The sequence below is a fragment of the Pipistrellus kuhlii genome, unplaced genomic scaffold (genome assembly GCF_014108245.1).
Source record: "Pipistrellus kuhlii isolate mPipKuh1 unplaced genomic scaffold, mPipKuh1.p scaffold_m20_p_18, whole genome shotgun sequence".
NCBI lineage: Eukaryota > Metazoa > Chordata > Mammalia > Chiroptera > Vespertilionidae > Pipistrellus > Pipistrellus kuhlii.
In genome coordinates this window covers 26,195,849-26,208,973 of record NW_023425493.1, presented here as the reverse complement: position 1 = coordinate 26,208,973, position 13,125 = coordinate 26,195,849, and the positions used below count along the sequence as shown (strand labels likewise).

Sequence of the window (13,125 nt, the reverse complement as noted above, 5' to 3'; positions counted from 1 at the left end):
CAGGACGTGTGTGGAAGGGTTTTAATGAGCTTCACAAAGGGACTGGGTGAGGGGGAGACAAATTTCAAATCCAGCCTTTATTGCCATGCTTCAGGGGCTGAGGAGGAGGGAGAAGGCTCCACCCTGCTTATCTCTTCCCAGACCCAGAGGCAGCTAACTGGAGGGCAGTACCTGAAAGTCCTTTCCCAGCTGAGGGGCTGAGGGGAAGGGGAGATGTCTCTGGTGCTTATGCCAGGAGCAGGAAGACCTGGAGCAGCGAGCTGACCTCCAGGGGTCACGAGAGACTCAGAATTAGGCAGGAACATCAGATGTTGGCAGGGTAGGTGGACTGAGGAAACGCTTAGGTTACCCAAACAGCACTGAGGGCCTGGATGCCCAGCGTCTGCTGGCTCCAGGGACTGAGACCCTGAGGTAGGCACCCCCAGACTGAGATGCTCACAAAGAGGCCCTGACATCACCCCCTCCCCTTGTTCAGCAATGATCAACAGAAGGTCTGGAGGGAGAGGTGAGGGCAGGGCCTGGGTGGGCAGGAGGCTGGGAAGAGCATGAGGGGCCGGGCATTGGGGCAGTGCCATGAGGGGATGGTGGGGGTTCTTTAGCTGCTGTTCTGCTGCTCCTGCTCGCGGATGAGGTTGGCGATGGGGCTGGTGATGCCTCCTATCAAGGTCCAGTACTCGTCAAAGCTGATGCGTCCGTCGTGGTTGGCGTCCAGGTTCTGGATGAGCTTGTCGGCAGCCTTTCGGTTCCCCGTGTCCTGGGGAGGAACCTGGGTCAGCAATGCTGAGAGTGGCAGTCCCACAGAACCCCCTAGGCAGAGGCCCAGGATCTGGCTCAGGCCTGGGTACCCCAAGAGGACAGAGGCTGCCCAAACCGATTTGGCTCAGTGGATAGAGCGTCGGCCTGCGGACTGAAAGGTCCCAGGTTCGATTCCAGTCAAGGGCATGTACCTTGGTTGCGGGCACATCCCATTGGGGGGTGTGCAAAAGGCAGCTGATCGATGATTCTCTCTCATCGATGTTTCTTACTCTCTATCCCTCTCTCTTCCTCTCTGTAAAAAATCAATAAAATATATATTTAACAAAAAAAAAAAAAAAAAGGACAGAGGCCTGGGCAGGGTCAAGACCCTGGTTTGTGGGGTAACTCTGAAAGAACTCAGGGCTTGGGGGTGGGGGTGAGGAGGCCTGGGAGAGACAGAGTCCTTGGGAGGGGCCTTACCGTCAGCATGTGGTTGAGCTCGTGCTGAAGCATCTTTCGGAAGCTGCTCTTACTGATCTTGTTCTTGACCAGGCTGTACTTGGACACATATTTGTAGAAGTTTTCCACCAAAACGACAACCGCCTTCTCCAGCTCTGTGTAGCAGTCCGCCATCACTGCCTCACTCCTCGAGGGGCCTGGGCACCATAAGAATCACAGATGAGAAGAGACCCCCCACAGGCCAAACCTCCTCCCTCGCACACACCCTGGGCCCTGGGTCCTCCTAGCTGACAGGTCCTCCAGAAGGAGGCAGGAAGAGGGCGGCCCAAGGGGGTAGCCCTGGAATGAGGACTATGTGGTTCTTCTAATCCAGGTGTTCCCCAGCTCAACTGCCTCAACAGGTTCTCCCGGCCCTTCCCCAGCCCCGGGCACTGGGCTTGTCAGAGTCCCAGGGAGAGCAAGAGGCTCCCGTGGGAAGAGAGTAAGTGCCCATCCCCTCCACCGTCTGCACACCTGTCTTACCCAGGTCCTCTGCCCCGGGGGGCCAAACACAGCTAGGGACTGGGAGGATGAGCCCAGATGGCCGGGCAGGAGCCATAGTCCCCTCCCCAGACACCAAGATTGACTGAGACCCCAGCCCCAGGCAACGTCGCAGAGGCAAGGACCGAGGCCCTCTGCAATCCATGCGGCCAGGCGCCAGGAGAGCGAGCCCAGACTCCCAGGCCATGGCCGCTGCTAGAAAAGGACAATGTCCGGATTCATTGAGTCAGACATTCTGCAGACCCCCAGCCACACCCCACTAGCCTAGCCTCCCTCGTACCCACCCCAAAACTCAGAGGACCCTTCACCCAATTACCTAAAGAGGCGCCAGGCCGGGTCTGCCCCAGCTGGAGACAGAGCCCCAGCCGGCCAGCCAGCCGGCCAGCCAGCGGCCACACAGTCACCTCCTCACCCCAAGACAAAAGACACTCACATTCCCGGCGGATACAGCTTTCTGAATAACAGGATATGAAGGGACAGGCGGGTCTGCTCTGAGTCGCCGCCCATACCCAGTGCCCCCCCAAGTGAACCCGGGCAATGAGCCTCCACGCACGCCTCCAAGCCCAGGAAGGAGCTGCAGCCGCCCTGCCCTGCCCGTCAGATCCTGGTGAGGGAAGGGCCTGGGCATCCACAGTTCAAGTCCCTGCCCCTCCCACCTGCTCTCCAAGGCCGTATTCCTCTGTGCCCACCGCCCTGCCCTCTCTGCCTAGCTAAAGCCTGCTGGACTGCACCTCCCACGGGAAGCCTGCCCTGACCCCTGCCCTTCATGCCCTCCTCCCCTGGCTCCCATACACTCTCAGTTGGCATTGGCCTGGGCCCACTCCCTGGTACAGCTCCAGCCTTTTCCTGGGTCTTGGAATCTCCCCAACACCAGACGTTCCTGGGACCAAGGAGAGTGTCTGACACACAGCCATGGTGTATTCTGAACTACACAGAAGGACGAGGCTTTTGGGCCATTTTTTAAAATCCTGGATAGAAAAATCTCACTGCTTTATTATTTTAAAATATATATATTTTATTGATTCCTTAGAGAGAGAAGAAGGGAGAGAGAGAAACATTGAAACATTGATGTGAGAGCCAGACATCTATCGGCTGCCTCCTCCCTTTCCCTCCTCCCTTCTCTGCCTTCCCTCCCCCCACAACCCCACCCTGCCCAGCCCCAAGGAGGGATCAAGCCTGAAAGACCGGGCATGTGCCCTGACCCGGAATCGAACCAGCAACCTTTCCGTTGGACTACGCCCAACCAACTGAGCCACTCCAGCTAGGGCTTAAAGCTTTTTAATCTCTGCATTTCTTCCGGCCTGCAATGCTCAGCCCAGTGCTTTGTTCAAGGAAGATGGTCTATAAATGCCCTGCTTCCTTCCAGCCCTGATACCAGGTGTACAAAAGGCTCCTGACCTCACTTCTAATGCCTGTTGGTTTTGTTGGTTTTTGCAAAGCTTTTTTGGAAGGTGGAATGAGACTGGACCAGGATGCAGGAAGGAAGGAAGGAAGGTTGAGAGAGGTCAGGCTGGGCCATCTCTGACTGGAAATCCCTCTCTTTCCTCCCCTGGTCTGTGACCAAAAGGAGGAAGAATGGAACCAGCACTGCAACAAGGATTGTGCCAAGCTTACTCTCAACCAAGCTTTGCGAGTGGCAAGAGAGTTCAGAGAATACCCCACCCTTAACCATCCTAGACCTTGTTCCCTGAGTGAGGGATTTTGTGGAAAATAGGAAGAGGAAATGGAAAGAAATCCAATTTAGGGGATGGCATGTCTTTTCCCCTTTCCCCAAAGCCTGCCCACCCCTCCCACCACCTGTCCTCTTGGAGTCTTGGTTCTCTGACTAGAGGAACCTCCTGCCCATCCTTGACACCTATATCCCTATGGGACTCTGGCAGCCAAGTAGTCAGGATGCTGGTGAGCACCAGGTTGACAATCAGCCACCTGCTGTCAGGTGTGCGATCACCTCAGAGAGCTCTGGATTTCAGTTCCCAGACCTCACCATAGTCTGCTAATCACCCATCCACACCTTCCCCTTCTTTCAAGCCAAATGGCCACCTCTGGAGAGGCATCTGGATAAGTGCCTTTCTGAAGGAAGAATGTCAGAGTGGGATAGTCAGGTGTCTCCACCCTCTTCCGCCCTTCCTCCCTCCCCTGGGGGCTGGGAGACGGACTCTGCCACTACACCCATGTCACAGCCACCTGCTCCTCCTGGCCTGCCCCATCCTCTCACCCAGGAGGCTGGATGGTCCCAGGCACAGGATTGGGGCAGTGAGGGCAGGCCACATGTTGTTCTGTCGGAAGGTAGGTCCTATATTGTCTTTGCTACAGGTAGATCCTGGCCTGAGCATCTGGGGGAGGTACCCATGTCCATGAGAGCCTTCCCAAAAAGTGGGAATGGGGAGGCCACTGGTTCTCCAAAGGACCCCCCCTCACCTGGGGCCCTCAACCCTCCCACCACACTCTCATTGTCTTCTCCTTGACTGATTTCATGGTTGAGCAACCAGAAGCCCCCATCCCCACTCCCATTCCCCTCAGCCCAGCAGGATGACGACTTCTCCAAAAGCATAAATTGCCCTGACACCATGCCATGTGTCTCAGCCACTCCAGCCCCACCCTTCCACCCCCAGGTTCCGGGCCCCACCCCTCCGGGTGCCTCCTAACCATCCCCCATCTCTTCCACTCTGATCTCCTTCCATCTGGAGCCCCGGACATCCACGGTACTCTTCAAAACTCACCTCCCCCTCCCAGCTTCTTGAGTCTTAAATTGTTCCCAAATGTTGGGCTAAATCCCTGTGTTAGAGGAAGCGGAGCGAAAGATGTGAGCTGGGAGAGGCTGGGAGAGGTAGCTGGGGCCTGGGGGAAATAAGGGTGAGACATGACAAACTGAAAACAGACCATGGAGATACCGAGTCCTTAAGTGAGAAGGAAAGATCCCTCCAAGGTAGGGTCTAACTCTAAACTATGGCATAACCCCTAGGTCCTGGGTGAAGGAGCCTCGTAGCTTAAAGATACATTTCTTTGGACACACGAGGGAGGGAATGACTTGCTCCTCGCCTAGGGTCATTCCAGCCTAGAGGTATGAATCTCTAACCTCCCGAATACGGGCATTTGGTCTCAGCCAGCTGAGCTGCCCACGTAGGCTCTTAGTTGGGTTTCATCCAGCTGAGTTGCCCATTCAGGTCCAATCTGAGTGTATTTCTTTCCTACAAATAAATCCTCGCCTGCCTTTGCTGCCATCAAGTTGTCTCTTGTTTGAATCCATGCCTACAACCAAGGCAAGAACTGAGGGCGCAGACCGCTGTCTCTGGCCAGAGGTTATCTCCGCCAGAGACCCCCTTGACCACCACTGGCACCTGGACTCCTCTCTCTCCCAGTTACCATCCTCCCTAGAGCCTAGCCCACTCTCAAGCCTAAATTTGGCATGCCCCGGGCCCCTTCCATCTACCTCAAATTTGTTCACTCTTTTATTCATTCACCATTCATTTGCTTGTCCATTCATTGACTCGTTCATTCATTTATTCACTCATTTGTCCATGCCCTTCCTTAATTCACGTCAATATACAGGGAAGGTGCAATCCGAAGTGGGCTGGGGATGCTTTGCTCTATTTGCAAGGCTGTTCCAAGCTAATCTCGTCAGCCTCCTTGGCCCCATTCTCTGCTCTGCCTTCTCGTGGTCTGTTCCCAATTCCAGAGGCTACTCTCTCACCCAAGTGCCCCTGCCTCGCCCTCCCAGGACTCACTGCATCTCATCACACACATGGACACACAGAGGGAGGAACTCCGACATTCCTGACCCCCTCTACGTGGGTAACCTAGCTACCTTCCACTCACTTGTGATTTTAGAGAATGTAGCTGGAAGGAGAAGCTTGCTCCCCTAAATTCTTTTCTGGATGAGTAAGCTGGCTAGGGAAAGGCTGAGCCCCCTCATCAGCACCCTCCCCCCAGAGCTCGTGCCCTCACCCCCACCTCCCACCCTGCCCGGACAGGGCTGGGCAGGCGAATGCTCCCACAGTGCAGGTGGCTCCACCAGACAAAGCCAGTCAAGCCGGGACCTGCCTTGGTCCTGAGGTGGAGGAGAAGCTGCCCAGACTCCTGGCCCCTGGCCCAGAGCTCCCAGGCGCCCCCGGGATGTCACCCAGGTTCCTCCGTGCCATTTGCCCTCCCCAGGAAGGGCTCCGAGAGCACAATGGGGCCTGCGTCCATCCGGGGACCTTCCTGAGTCCCAAGGTGAAGCGAGCCACCTATCTCCCCCTTCAGGCTCTCAGGCTCCCTGGACCCCATCACCTCTCCCAGAACACGGCTCCCGGAGGCCAGGGGGGCCTGGAGCGAGGGTCTGACCACCCCCAAACCCCACCTGCACGCGTTTGCCCTTTTTCTGTTAGGAAAGGATCGGAGCAGCTGCTGCGGGCAAAGCTCCCAAACACCCTTCCCGGTGGCCCGGCCGCTGGAGAGGAGCCCGGGCCGCTGCTGGGCTGGGGAGGGGGTCTCACCGCTTCACCCGCTCCTCCGAAGGCCTCTCCAGCCCCTAATCTCACCAGAATGCTCCATTCGCAAACAAGCATTTTGGGGAAATTAACCATTAACGAAACCTCCCAGCCCGGTCTCTGGCAGGGCCCTCCCTCCGCAGGCCCCTTTCCAGCCCCCTCTCCCGGCCTCACAAGCCCGTGGGGGCCGCTCCGAAAGTCCCCGGCCTCCCAGGACGGGCCCGGGGTGCTCACCTGCCTCCTCGGTGCAACTCCTCTCCAGCAAGGCTCTGGGGCCTGGGCTCTGGCACCGCCAAGCAGCAACCCTCACTTACCCCGCCAGGACTCCTCCCCGCCGCGCTCCCAGAATGTGTCCCACTCCCTCCTTCCCGGCCCGGCTGAGCTGGCTCGGTGGGGAGGTAGTCACTGAGCTCCCTCTTGACTTGGCCCTGGGGTTGGGCCCTCGTTAAAGGGATACACACCTTTTTTAACACCCCTCCACCCCACCCCAGGAGGAGCGGTGGGAGCTGGCATTCTGTCAACCCCACCCTCCCAGCCCCGCCTGACAGAGCCTACCTGGTGGAGAGAGGAAGGGAAGGACCATCACCTGCCCTTCTCACCGAGGTCACAGGGAGCTCCGTTTCAGGGGCTCCCAACAGACGTGCTCCGTCTGCATTCTGGGCCCGAGGGGCTGGCCACAGACACTTCCCTGTCCTTGGGATGTCAGGAGGAAGGATGCCTGATGTGTGCGCTCAGGTCGGAAGGCAGGCACCTGGGCTACCACCTCCAGGTCAGACCACCTGGAGCCCTCCTGACCCCCATCCCTGGGACTGCTCTCAGGTAGCAGGAGATTCCTCTGGAAACACCCTAGCCGTTCCCCACGGGACCCACGGCCAGTTCCACAGCCCCGTGAGGGGACGCATTCACCTACTCTGACAGCTCCCGGGCTCTCGCTGTGCCAGGCTCTCTGCTAAGTGCTTTGCATGCTGCCTCAGATTATCCTAACAATCCTCTGGGGGATGGACTGGCAATGCCCCCATTGTACAGAGGAGCCGGATACTGAGCGCAGGCCCACATTCCCAGAGATTCGCATGGAGGCCATCAGCTCCGAATTTGCCTCGCTCATCACCCCGGTTCATACCCTCTCCTGTCAGAGTGCCAGCCCCTGGCAAAGAGGCGCTCGGCCCTCCCAGAGGACCAGGTCTCCCACTTTTAGGGCCTGGCACCATCCTCAGCCCAAAAATCCATGTGCCACCTGATGGCTCTGCCATTCACCCCAACCACCTTTCACCCATGGACCCAGGGACCCCGGAGGAAGGCATGCAGACACGAGACATCTTTCACTTTTTTCTTTTTATTTTTCTTCTTTTTTTTTATTAATCAAACGATACAAAACAACCATCATTCTTTAAATGCCCAACCACCCAGCTGGTTCTCACTCCCCAAGGTCACACCCTCCTTAGCCTGTTTCCCCCTCCCCACGGCTCTCCCACTTCCCCTGCCCTCGTCCAAGGACAGTTTCAGGAGGAGGTTGGAGGCAGTGCTGTAGGCAGGAAGATAAAGCATCGGACCGACCGCTCGTTCTCGGAGACCTTTTTTAATACCAAATATCCAGCCCTATTCCCAGTCCCTTTCAAATCAGTTCCCCAAGTCCAGCTCCTCTCTGCCCAGCACCCACTACCAAATGGCGTGGCCCTGACACCATCCTCACCCCTGCACATCCTCCCTGGCCCCAGCCCGCCCCCCTGAGCCTCCCTCTGGTGGGGATTCCTGGACCTTTTAGCTCCACGGAGTCCCAGGGAGGAAGGGCAGGGACCCCAGGAGGGGCCGCTAGGACCTGAACCTTGCAGAGGTGAGACAGGAGCAGGCTGGGGAACAGTGGGGTGACAGTCAAGAGAGTTTTATTTCCAGGCCCACAGTCTCTAAGGTCCCCTTTCCCCAGCATCCCCCGCCCCCAAGAATCCCCAGGGAAGGCTCTCAGCTCCCCCGGACTGGCTTCTCCAGCTTCACGCTCTTGGCCGCTTCTCCAATCAGCTCCCAGAAGCTTCCGAACTCCAGTTTAGAGTTGTTGCAGCTGCCCAGGTTGGCGATTCTGTCTTCCAGCCCGCAGTTGTTCTGGGGAGAGGAAAGACACGACAGCTCAGCAAGCAAGCGCCTTCCCATCTTCCTACCCCACCCTGCCCAGGGGCCGAAGCAAGACTTGAGCCTCCAGGCACTGGCTCAGGGTAGCTAGTGCCAGGGGCTGTGGCTGGGTGGTGGGGCCGTGGGGCATTCGCTTGGGGAGGTCAGTGTCCTGCCTGGGGTGGGGTCAACCCCCCTCAGTACCGGCATCAGGTGAGGCAGCTGCTGGGTCACCAGGTTCTGTAGCTCGGAGGGTGTCAGCGTCTCCTTCCCGCCCTCCACCGAGTACTGGTGGAAGTTCTTGATGAGGGTCTCGATGGCCCTCTCCACGTCACTGAATTCCTGGGCATCCTGAGGGTGAGGGACATCACCCACGTCAGGGAGGCCCCACCCCACCCTATGACACCCTGCTTTCCCTGGGAGCCTAGCCAGGCCAACAGGGCAGAAGACACTGGAAGGCACCCAGGTCCCACCCACTCCACAGTCCGACATCCAGCCCTCACCCCCACTGGCCCCTGCCCTGAGCCACAGGTTGGACAAGGCTTCCCCACCACCACCCACAGCCCCCCCCCCCCCCTTCCCGGCAAGGCAGGTCTCAGCACGTGGCCCAGGCATCCTCGTCCTGGGAGGCCTCCCACTGCATCACCCTGCGTGGGCACCGGAAAGGGGGTTCGGGTCTCAGAGCCAGGGGTCTGGAGGGTAGACCAAGGTCAAGGCGAGAGTGCAAAAGTCAGCAGGGGAACCCAAACCCTCAGGGTAAAGGAGAGGAGAGTGGGAGCAGAAAGACAGGCCAGGAATGAATGGGCCCACCTCGGCATTGGCTGACCGACACTGTCCCATGGTGCCTGGTGTGCTTGGTCCTTGGGTTGAGAGTTGTGTAGTCTACAGCCTGCCCCGGAGGAGCCGATGGCTCATGATCTACGTGGCGGTGAAGGGAAATCCCAGCATTTTTCAACTACCCCCTCAGGCTCCACCCCAGATATTCTGGCCTCATCTAGGGGGTCACAAGGCCCCACCCCCACCCAGGCTGCAGGACAACTCCCAGGCCACCCCATTTAGAGAGAATCCCTTAGACCTCATCTTAGCTGTACTCCTTCCTCTTCCTCCAACCACCCACTTCTGTTTCAGGCACACATACCAGCCTCCAGGGCCTGGCCCCCAGCCCCTTCCCTGGCAGATCAGAGTAGAATAGTCTAAGCATGTCCTCTGGACAGGGGGCAGCCCATTTTGAGTGAAAATTCCCTGCGTCTCCTTACCTGCTGACACCTCAGACAGGACCGGATGAGCCAGCTAACCTGAGCTCAGCTCTTATACCTGGGGGAAGGGAGGGGAGGCAGGGAGAAGGGAGGGGAGATGGAGGGAAGGGAAGCCAGGCAGGGGGCTGGGCCTCATCCCTAAGCCACCCCTGCGATTGCAGCTGCCAGGGCTATGAGCCAGCCATGTGGGCTCCACCCTCCATTGGCCAGAGCTCCAGAGCCCGCCCCCGTCTCTGCCAGGAAGAGGGAGCCACAGGGGGCTGGGTCTGCTTGCCCCTGGCCCCAGACCAGGAGGCAGGGTTCCGGGGAAAAGATAGGGGAAGAGAGGTGGGGAAAGGAGAGGGGGAGGGCTTGGAAACACTATAGGGTCGAGCTTGGGAGGAAAGACCTGGAGGGGCTGGAGGGCAGGGAGGTGAAGGGGCCCTGAGCTAATAACCAGAAGTGGAGGCTGAGGAAAGCAGGGCTGGTGGCACAGAGAGAATGAGGGACACGTGGGCTGAGAGGTCTTCAGGGACCTCTCTGTACTTTGATGTCACACACACACACACCAGGGCCAGTTGGATCAAAGTGGCCAAGTCCCAGACCCCAGCTTCCTCCATCCTGGTGGCAGAGAGATGAATGAGGACTGGATGGGAAGAAGGAGCCAGAGAGGGGCAGCCTCGGTGCTGTCCTGACTTCCCTTCAGCTCCCCTCTACCAGCGTGCACATGTGCAAGGCTAGATGAGTTACCTGGCAGCTAACGACCTCTCCAAACTGGTTGGGCCGCCTGCTCCTCCCTCACTCCCTCATGCCTTTCCTACCTCAGCGGCTCCTCAGCAGCCACACACACACACACAATCCTCAGCAACCACATACACACACACACACACACACACACACACAATCCACAGCAACCACACACACACACACACACAATCCATAGCAACCACATACACAATCCACAGCAACCACACACACACACACACACACACACACACACAATCCACAGCAAACACACACACACACACACACACACACACACACACACACAATCCAGTCCTGAGGATGCATCCCAGGGCGCAGATCCAGGGACTCAGCCCGATCCCAAAGGCTGTCCTCACCTGATGGGGAGGAGGAAGGGAGAAGGGCAGGGGGTCAGGGCAAGGAGCTCCTGGGCTCCTTTCCTAAATTCTGAGATCAGAGCAAACCTCCTGTTAAAAAAAATAATACAGCCGAAATCGGTTTGGCTCAGTGGATAGTGTCAGCCTGTGGACTGAAGGGTCCCGGGTTCGATTCTGGTCAAGGGCATGTACCTTGGTTGCGGGCACATTCCCGGTGGGGCGTGTGCAGATGCTGCTGATCGGTGATTCTCTCTCATCGATGTTTCTAACTTTCTAACCCTCTCTCTTCCTTTCTGTAAAAAAATCAATAAAAATATATTTAAAAATAAATAATATAATATAATATAACATAACATAATATAATATAAAATAAATGGAACGACTTTAAAATGGAGTCCAGAGTGCCTGGCCGGTATAGCTCAGTCGGTTGAACACCATCCCATGCACCAGGAGGTTGCTGGTCCGATTCCGGGTCAGGACGCGTGTCAGATGGATTTCAGGCTCCATTCCCAGTAGGAGGTGTGCAGGAGGCAGTGGATAGATGTTTCTGTCTCTCCCTCTCCCTTCCTCTCTCTGAAACCTGTAAAACTCCCCCTTTTTTTTTTTTTTATAGAGTTCAGGGTGCCGTTCCAGAGGAACTGCCATGTTTATCTTACTCTTCAAACCTTTTAAAACTGGGCAAAATAACCTTTGGACTGGGCCTAACTGCCCTGTATCCCAAGCAACTGTTTGCAAAGATAACAAGAAAGCAGACGAATAATTGAACACATTCCTTAGAATTCGCATCGCGATGTTAGTTTACTGCACCTATAGAAATTCCTGCCTTAGCTTATTAACCCCACTAAAAATTCCTGGGGGGTGGGGAACGGGGTGGGCTAGAAGGGGTCAATGGGATAGAGGGGGGTATATGTAATACTTTCAACAATAAAGATTAAAAATAAATTTCCTTCATCACTCTAGCCAGGTAGTTCAGTCGGTTAGAGCAGTAGTCGGGAAATTGCGGCTCGCAAGCTACATGCGGCTCTTTGGCCCTTTGAGTATGGCTCTTCCACAAAATACCACGTGCGGGCGCTCATGTACAGTGCGATTGAAACTTCGTGGCCCATGCGCAGAAGTCGGTTTTTGGCTCTCAAAAGAAATTTCAATCGTTGTCCTGTTGATATTTGGCTCTTTTGACGAATGAGTTTGCCCACCGCTGGGTTAGAGCATGTTCCTAATACACCACATTGTAGGTTCGATCCCCTTCAGGGCACATACAAGAATCAACCAACAAATAAATAAATAAATAAATAAATAAATAAATAAATAAATGGAACAACAAATCAATGTTTCTCTCTCCCTCTCTCTCTCAAATCAATAAAAATAAGTAAATAAATAAATCCTTCCTTCTCTCCACCTGTAATTATTTCCCTTCCCTTTCTCAAAAATATCCCTAACCTCTTGATAGGATTATCTGGGTTTCTGCCCAAATCAGTGCTTCCAAAAGAATGATTCCTCTGGGTCTCAAATAAGAGCCTGTCGCCTCACTCTGTCCTTTTATTTTTAGGGGACCACTCTAAGGCCCCTTCTAGCCCTTCGCTGTGCTTGTGGCCTCGGTGAGGGGCATCTGTCAGGGTCCCAATGAGACCCTTCTAAGAGTGTCTCATTCTGAGAGTTCCCCCTAGAGGCATCATTCTGGAGACCCTCTGACAGTCTCTCAATCTGAGGGCGTCTCCAAAAGTGCCTCAGCCAGAGCCCCTTCGAGGAACTTTCCGGAAACCCCTCCTAGGATCTCACTGTGGGAGAGCCCTCCAGTGTGGGAGCCACTCTGGGGTATCTCACAGACAAATGAGCCCTGGCAGTCCCAGTGTGGGGGTCCCTCTCCGTTTGGAGTCCCTTAGAAGGTCTCCATCTAGGACCCTTGCATGGTGCGAGGTAAGAAATGCGCATGCGCCTCTGCGTTAATAGCTGCCCCAAATGGACGTCTGATGGTAGTGCAGGAACTGCCCCTGCAAGTCCGCACCCACTGGGCTGCCCCACCCATGCTCCCTCTGGTGGCGGGCAGTGCAAGCCACAGGCCACTCAAGCCAAGGACGGAGAGAGGGGCCCTATGGTGCTCTAATGTTCTGCTTCCTGCAGCACCTCTGCCCCGTTACCCACCCTCAGTCTTCGAACCAGAAGCTGTGTCCACCCTTCTGCCTCACCCCTGCTCTGGAGGGAGCGGGGAGGGAAGGGAGGGCCCAGCGTGTCAAGCACCCATCCAGAGAGGATGCCAGTGCAATCAGAGGCTCTGGAATTCCAATCCAGTTCCACCTGTTCCTGACTTCATGGCTTCACCGCTCTAACATCTGGTTCTTCCTCTTCAGAGCAGGACTTGCAAATAGAACCGACCTCAAAGGGCTGTGAGAAGTAACTAAGATAATGCAAGAAAACCTTTAGCACGGTGTCTGGCACATAGCAAGGCACATAGCAAGCCCTCGGCATATT

The 13,125-nt window shown here is 56.2% G+C and overlaps 2 protein-coding genes across 7 annotated transcripts; both read right to left on the bottom strand.

The window, feature by feature from the left end:
- Positions 1-47: 47 nt before the first annotated feature.
- S100A16 (S100 calcium binding protein A16) lies at positions 48-6,600 on the bottom strand. 5 transcript variants are annotated; one of them, XM_036441774.2, is made up of 3 exons: positions 6,438-6,600; positions 1,216-1,391; positions 48-754 (listed from the first exon to the last, which is right to left on the bottom strand). In XM_036441774.2, exons 2-3 carry the CDS (start codon positions 1,366-1,368, stop codon positions 596-598), a joined length of 312 nt encoding a protein of 103 aa, XP_036297667.1. In that variant the 5' UTR covers positions 1,369-1,391; positions 6,438-6,600; the 3' UTR covers positions 48-595. The 5 variants fall into 5 exon arrangements, with proteins under 5 accessions (XP_036297667.1, XP_045439338.1, XP_045439339.1 ...); XM_045583382.1 differs by lacking the exon at positions 6,438-6,600 and adding an exon at positions 6,255-6,383; XM_045583383.1 differs by lacking the exon at positions 6,438-6,600 and adding an exon at positions 4,455-4,509.
- A 1,466-nt stretch (positions 6,601-8,066) lies between these two features.
- S100A14 (S100 calcium binding protein A14) lies at positions 8,067-9,716 on the bottom strand. Of its 2 annotated transcripts, none has more exons than XM_036441806.2 (4): positions 9,560-9,716; positions 9,114-9,225; positions 8,508-8,654; positions 8,067-8,297 (listed from the first exon to the last, which is right to left on the bottom strand). In XM_036441806.2, the coding sequence occupies exons 2-4, from the start codon at positions 9,141-9,143 to the stop codon at positions 8,160-8,162; spliced, it is 315 nt and encodes a 104-aa protein (XP_036297699.1). In that variant the 5' UTR covers positions 9,144-9,225; positions 9,560-9,716; the 3' UTR covers positions 8,067-8,159. The 2 variants fall into 2 exon arrangements, with proteins under 2 accessions (XP_036297699.1, XP_036297700.1); XM_036441807.2 differs by having other exon boundaries at positions 9,114-9,221; positions 9,560-9,609.
- Positions 9,717-13,125: the final 3,409 nt, after the last annotated feature.

Bases quoted from the DNA above. Each gene is read 5' to 3' on its own strand.
- S100A14 (XM_036441806.2), bottom strand. From the start codon at position 9,143: ATGGGACAGTGTCGGTCAGCCAATGCCGAG. The intron at 8,655-9,113 runs GTGGGCCCATTC...CCTCACCCTCAG, and splicing joins GTCGGTCAGCCAATGCCGAG to GATGCCCAGGAATTCAGTGA. The intron at 8,298-8,507 runs GTACTGAGGGGG...TCCTCTCCCCAG, and splicing joins AGCTGCCTCACCTGATGCCG to AACAACTGCGGGCTGGAAGA.
- S100A16 (XM_036441773.2), bottom strand. From the start codon at position 2,502: ATGAAGGGCAGGGGTCAGGGCAGGCTTCCCGTGGGAGGTGCAGTCCAG. The intron at 1,392-2,390 runs GTGGGAGGGGCA...TATGGTGCCCAG, and splicing joins AATACGGCCTTGGAGAGCAG to GCCCCTCGAGGAGTGAGGCA. The intron at 755-1,215 runs GTAAGGCCCCTC...GTTCCTCCCCAG, and splicing joins AGCTCAACCACATGCTGACG to GACACGGGGAACCGAAAGGC.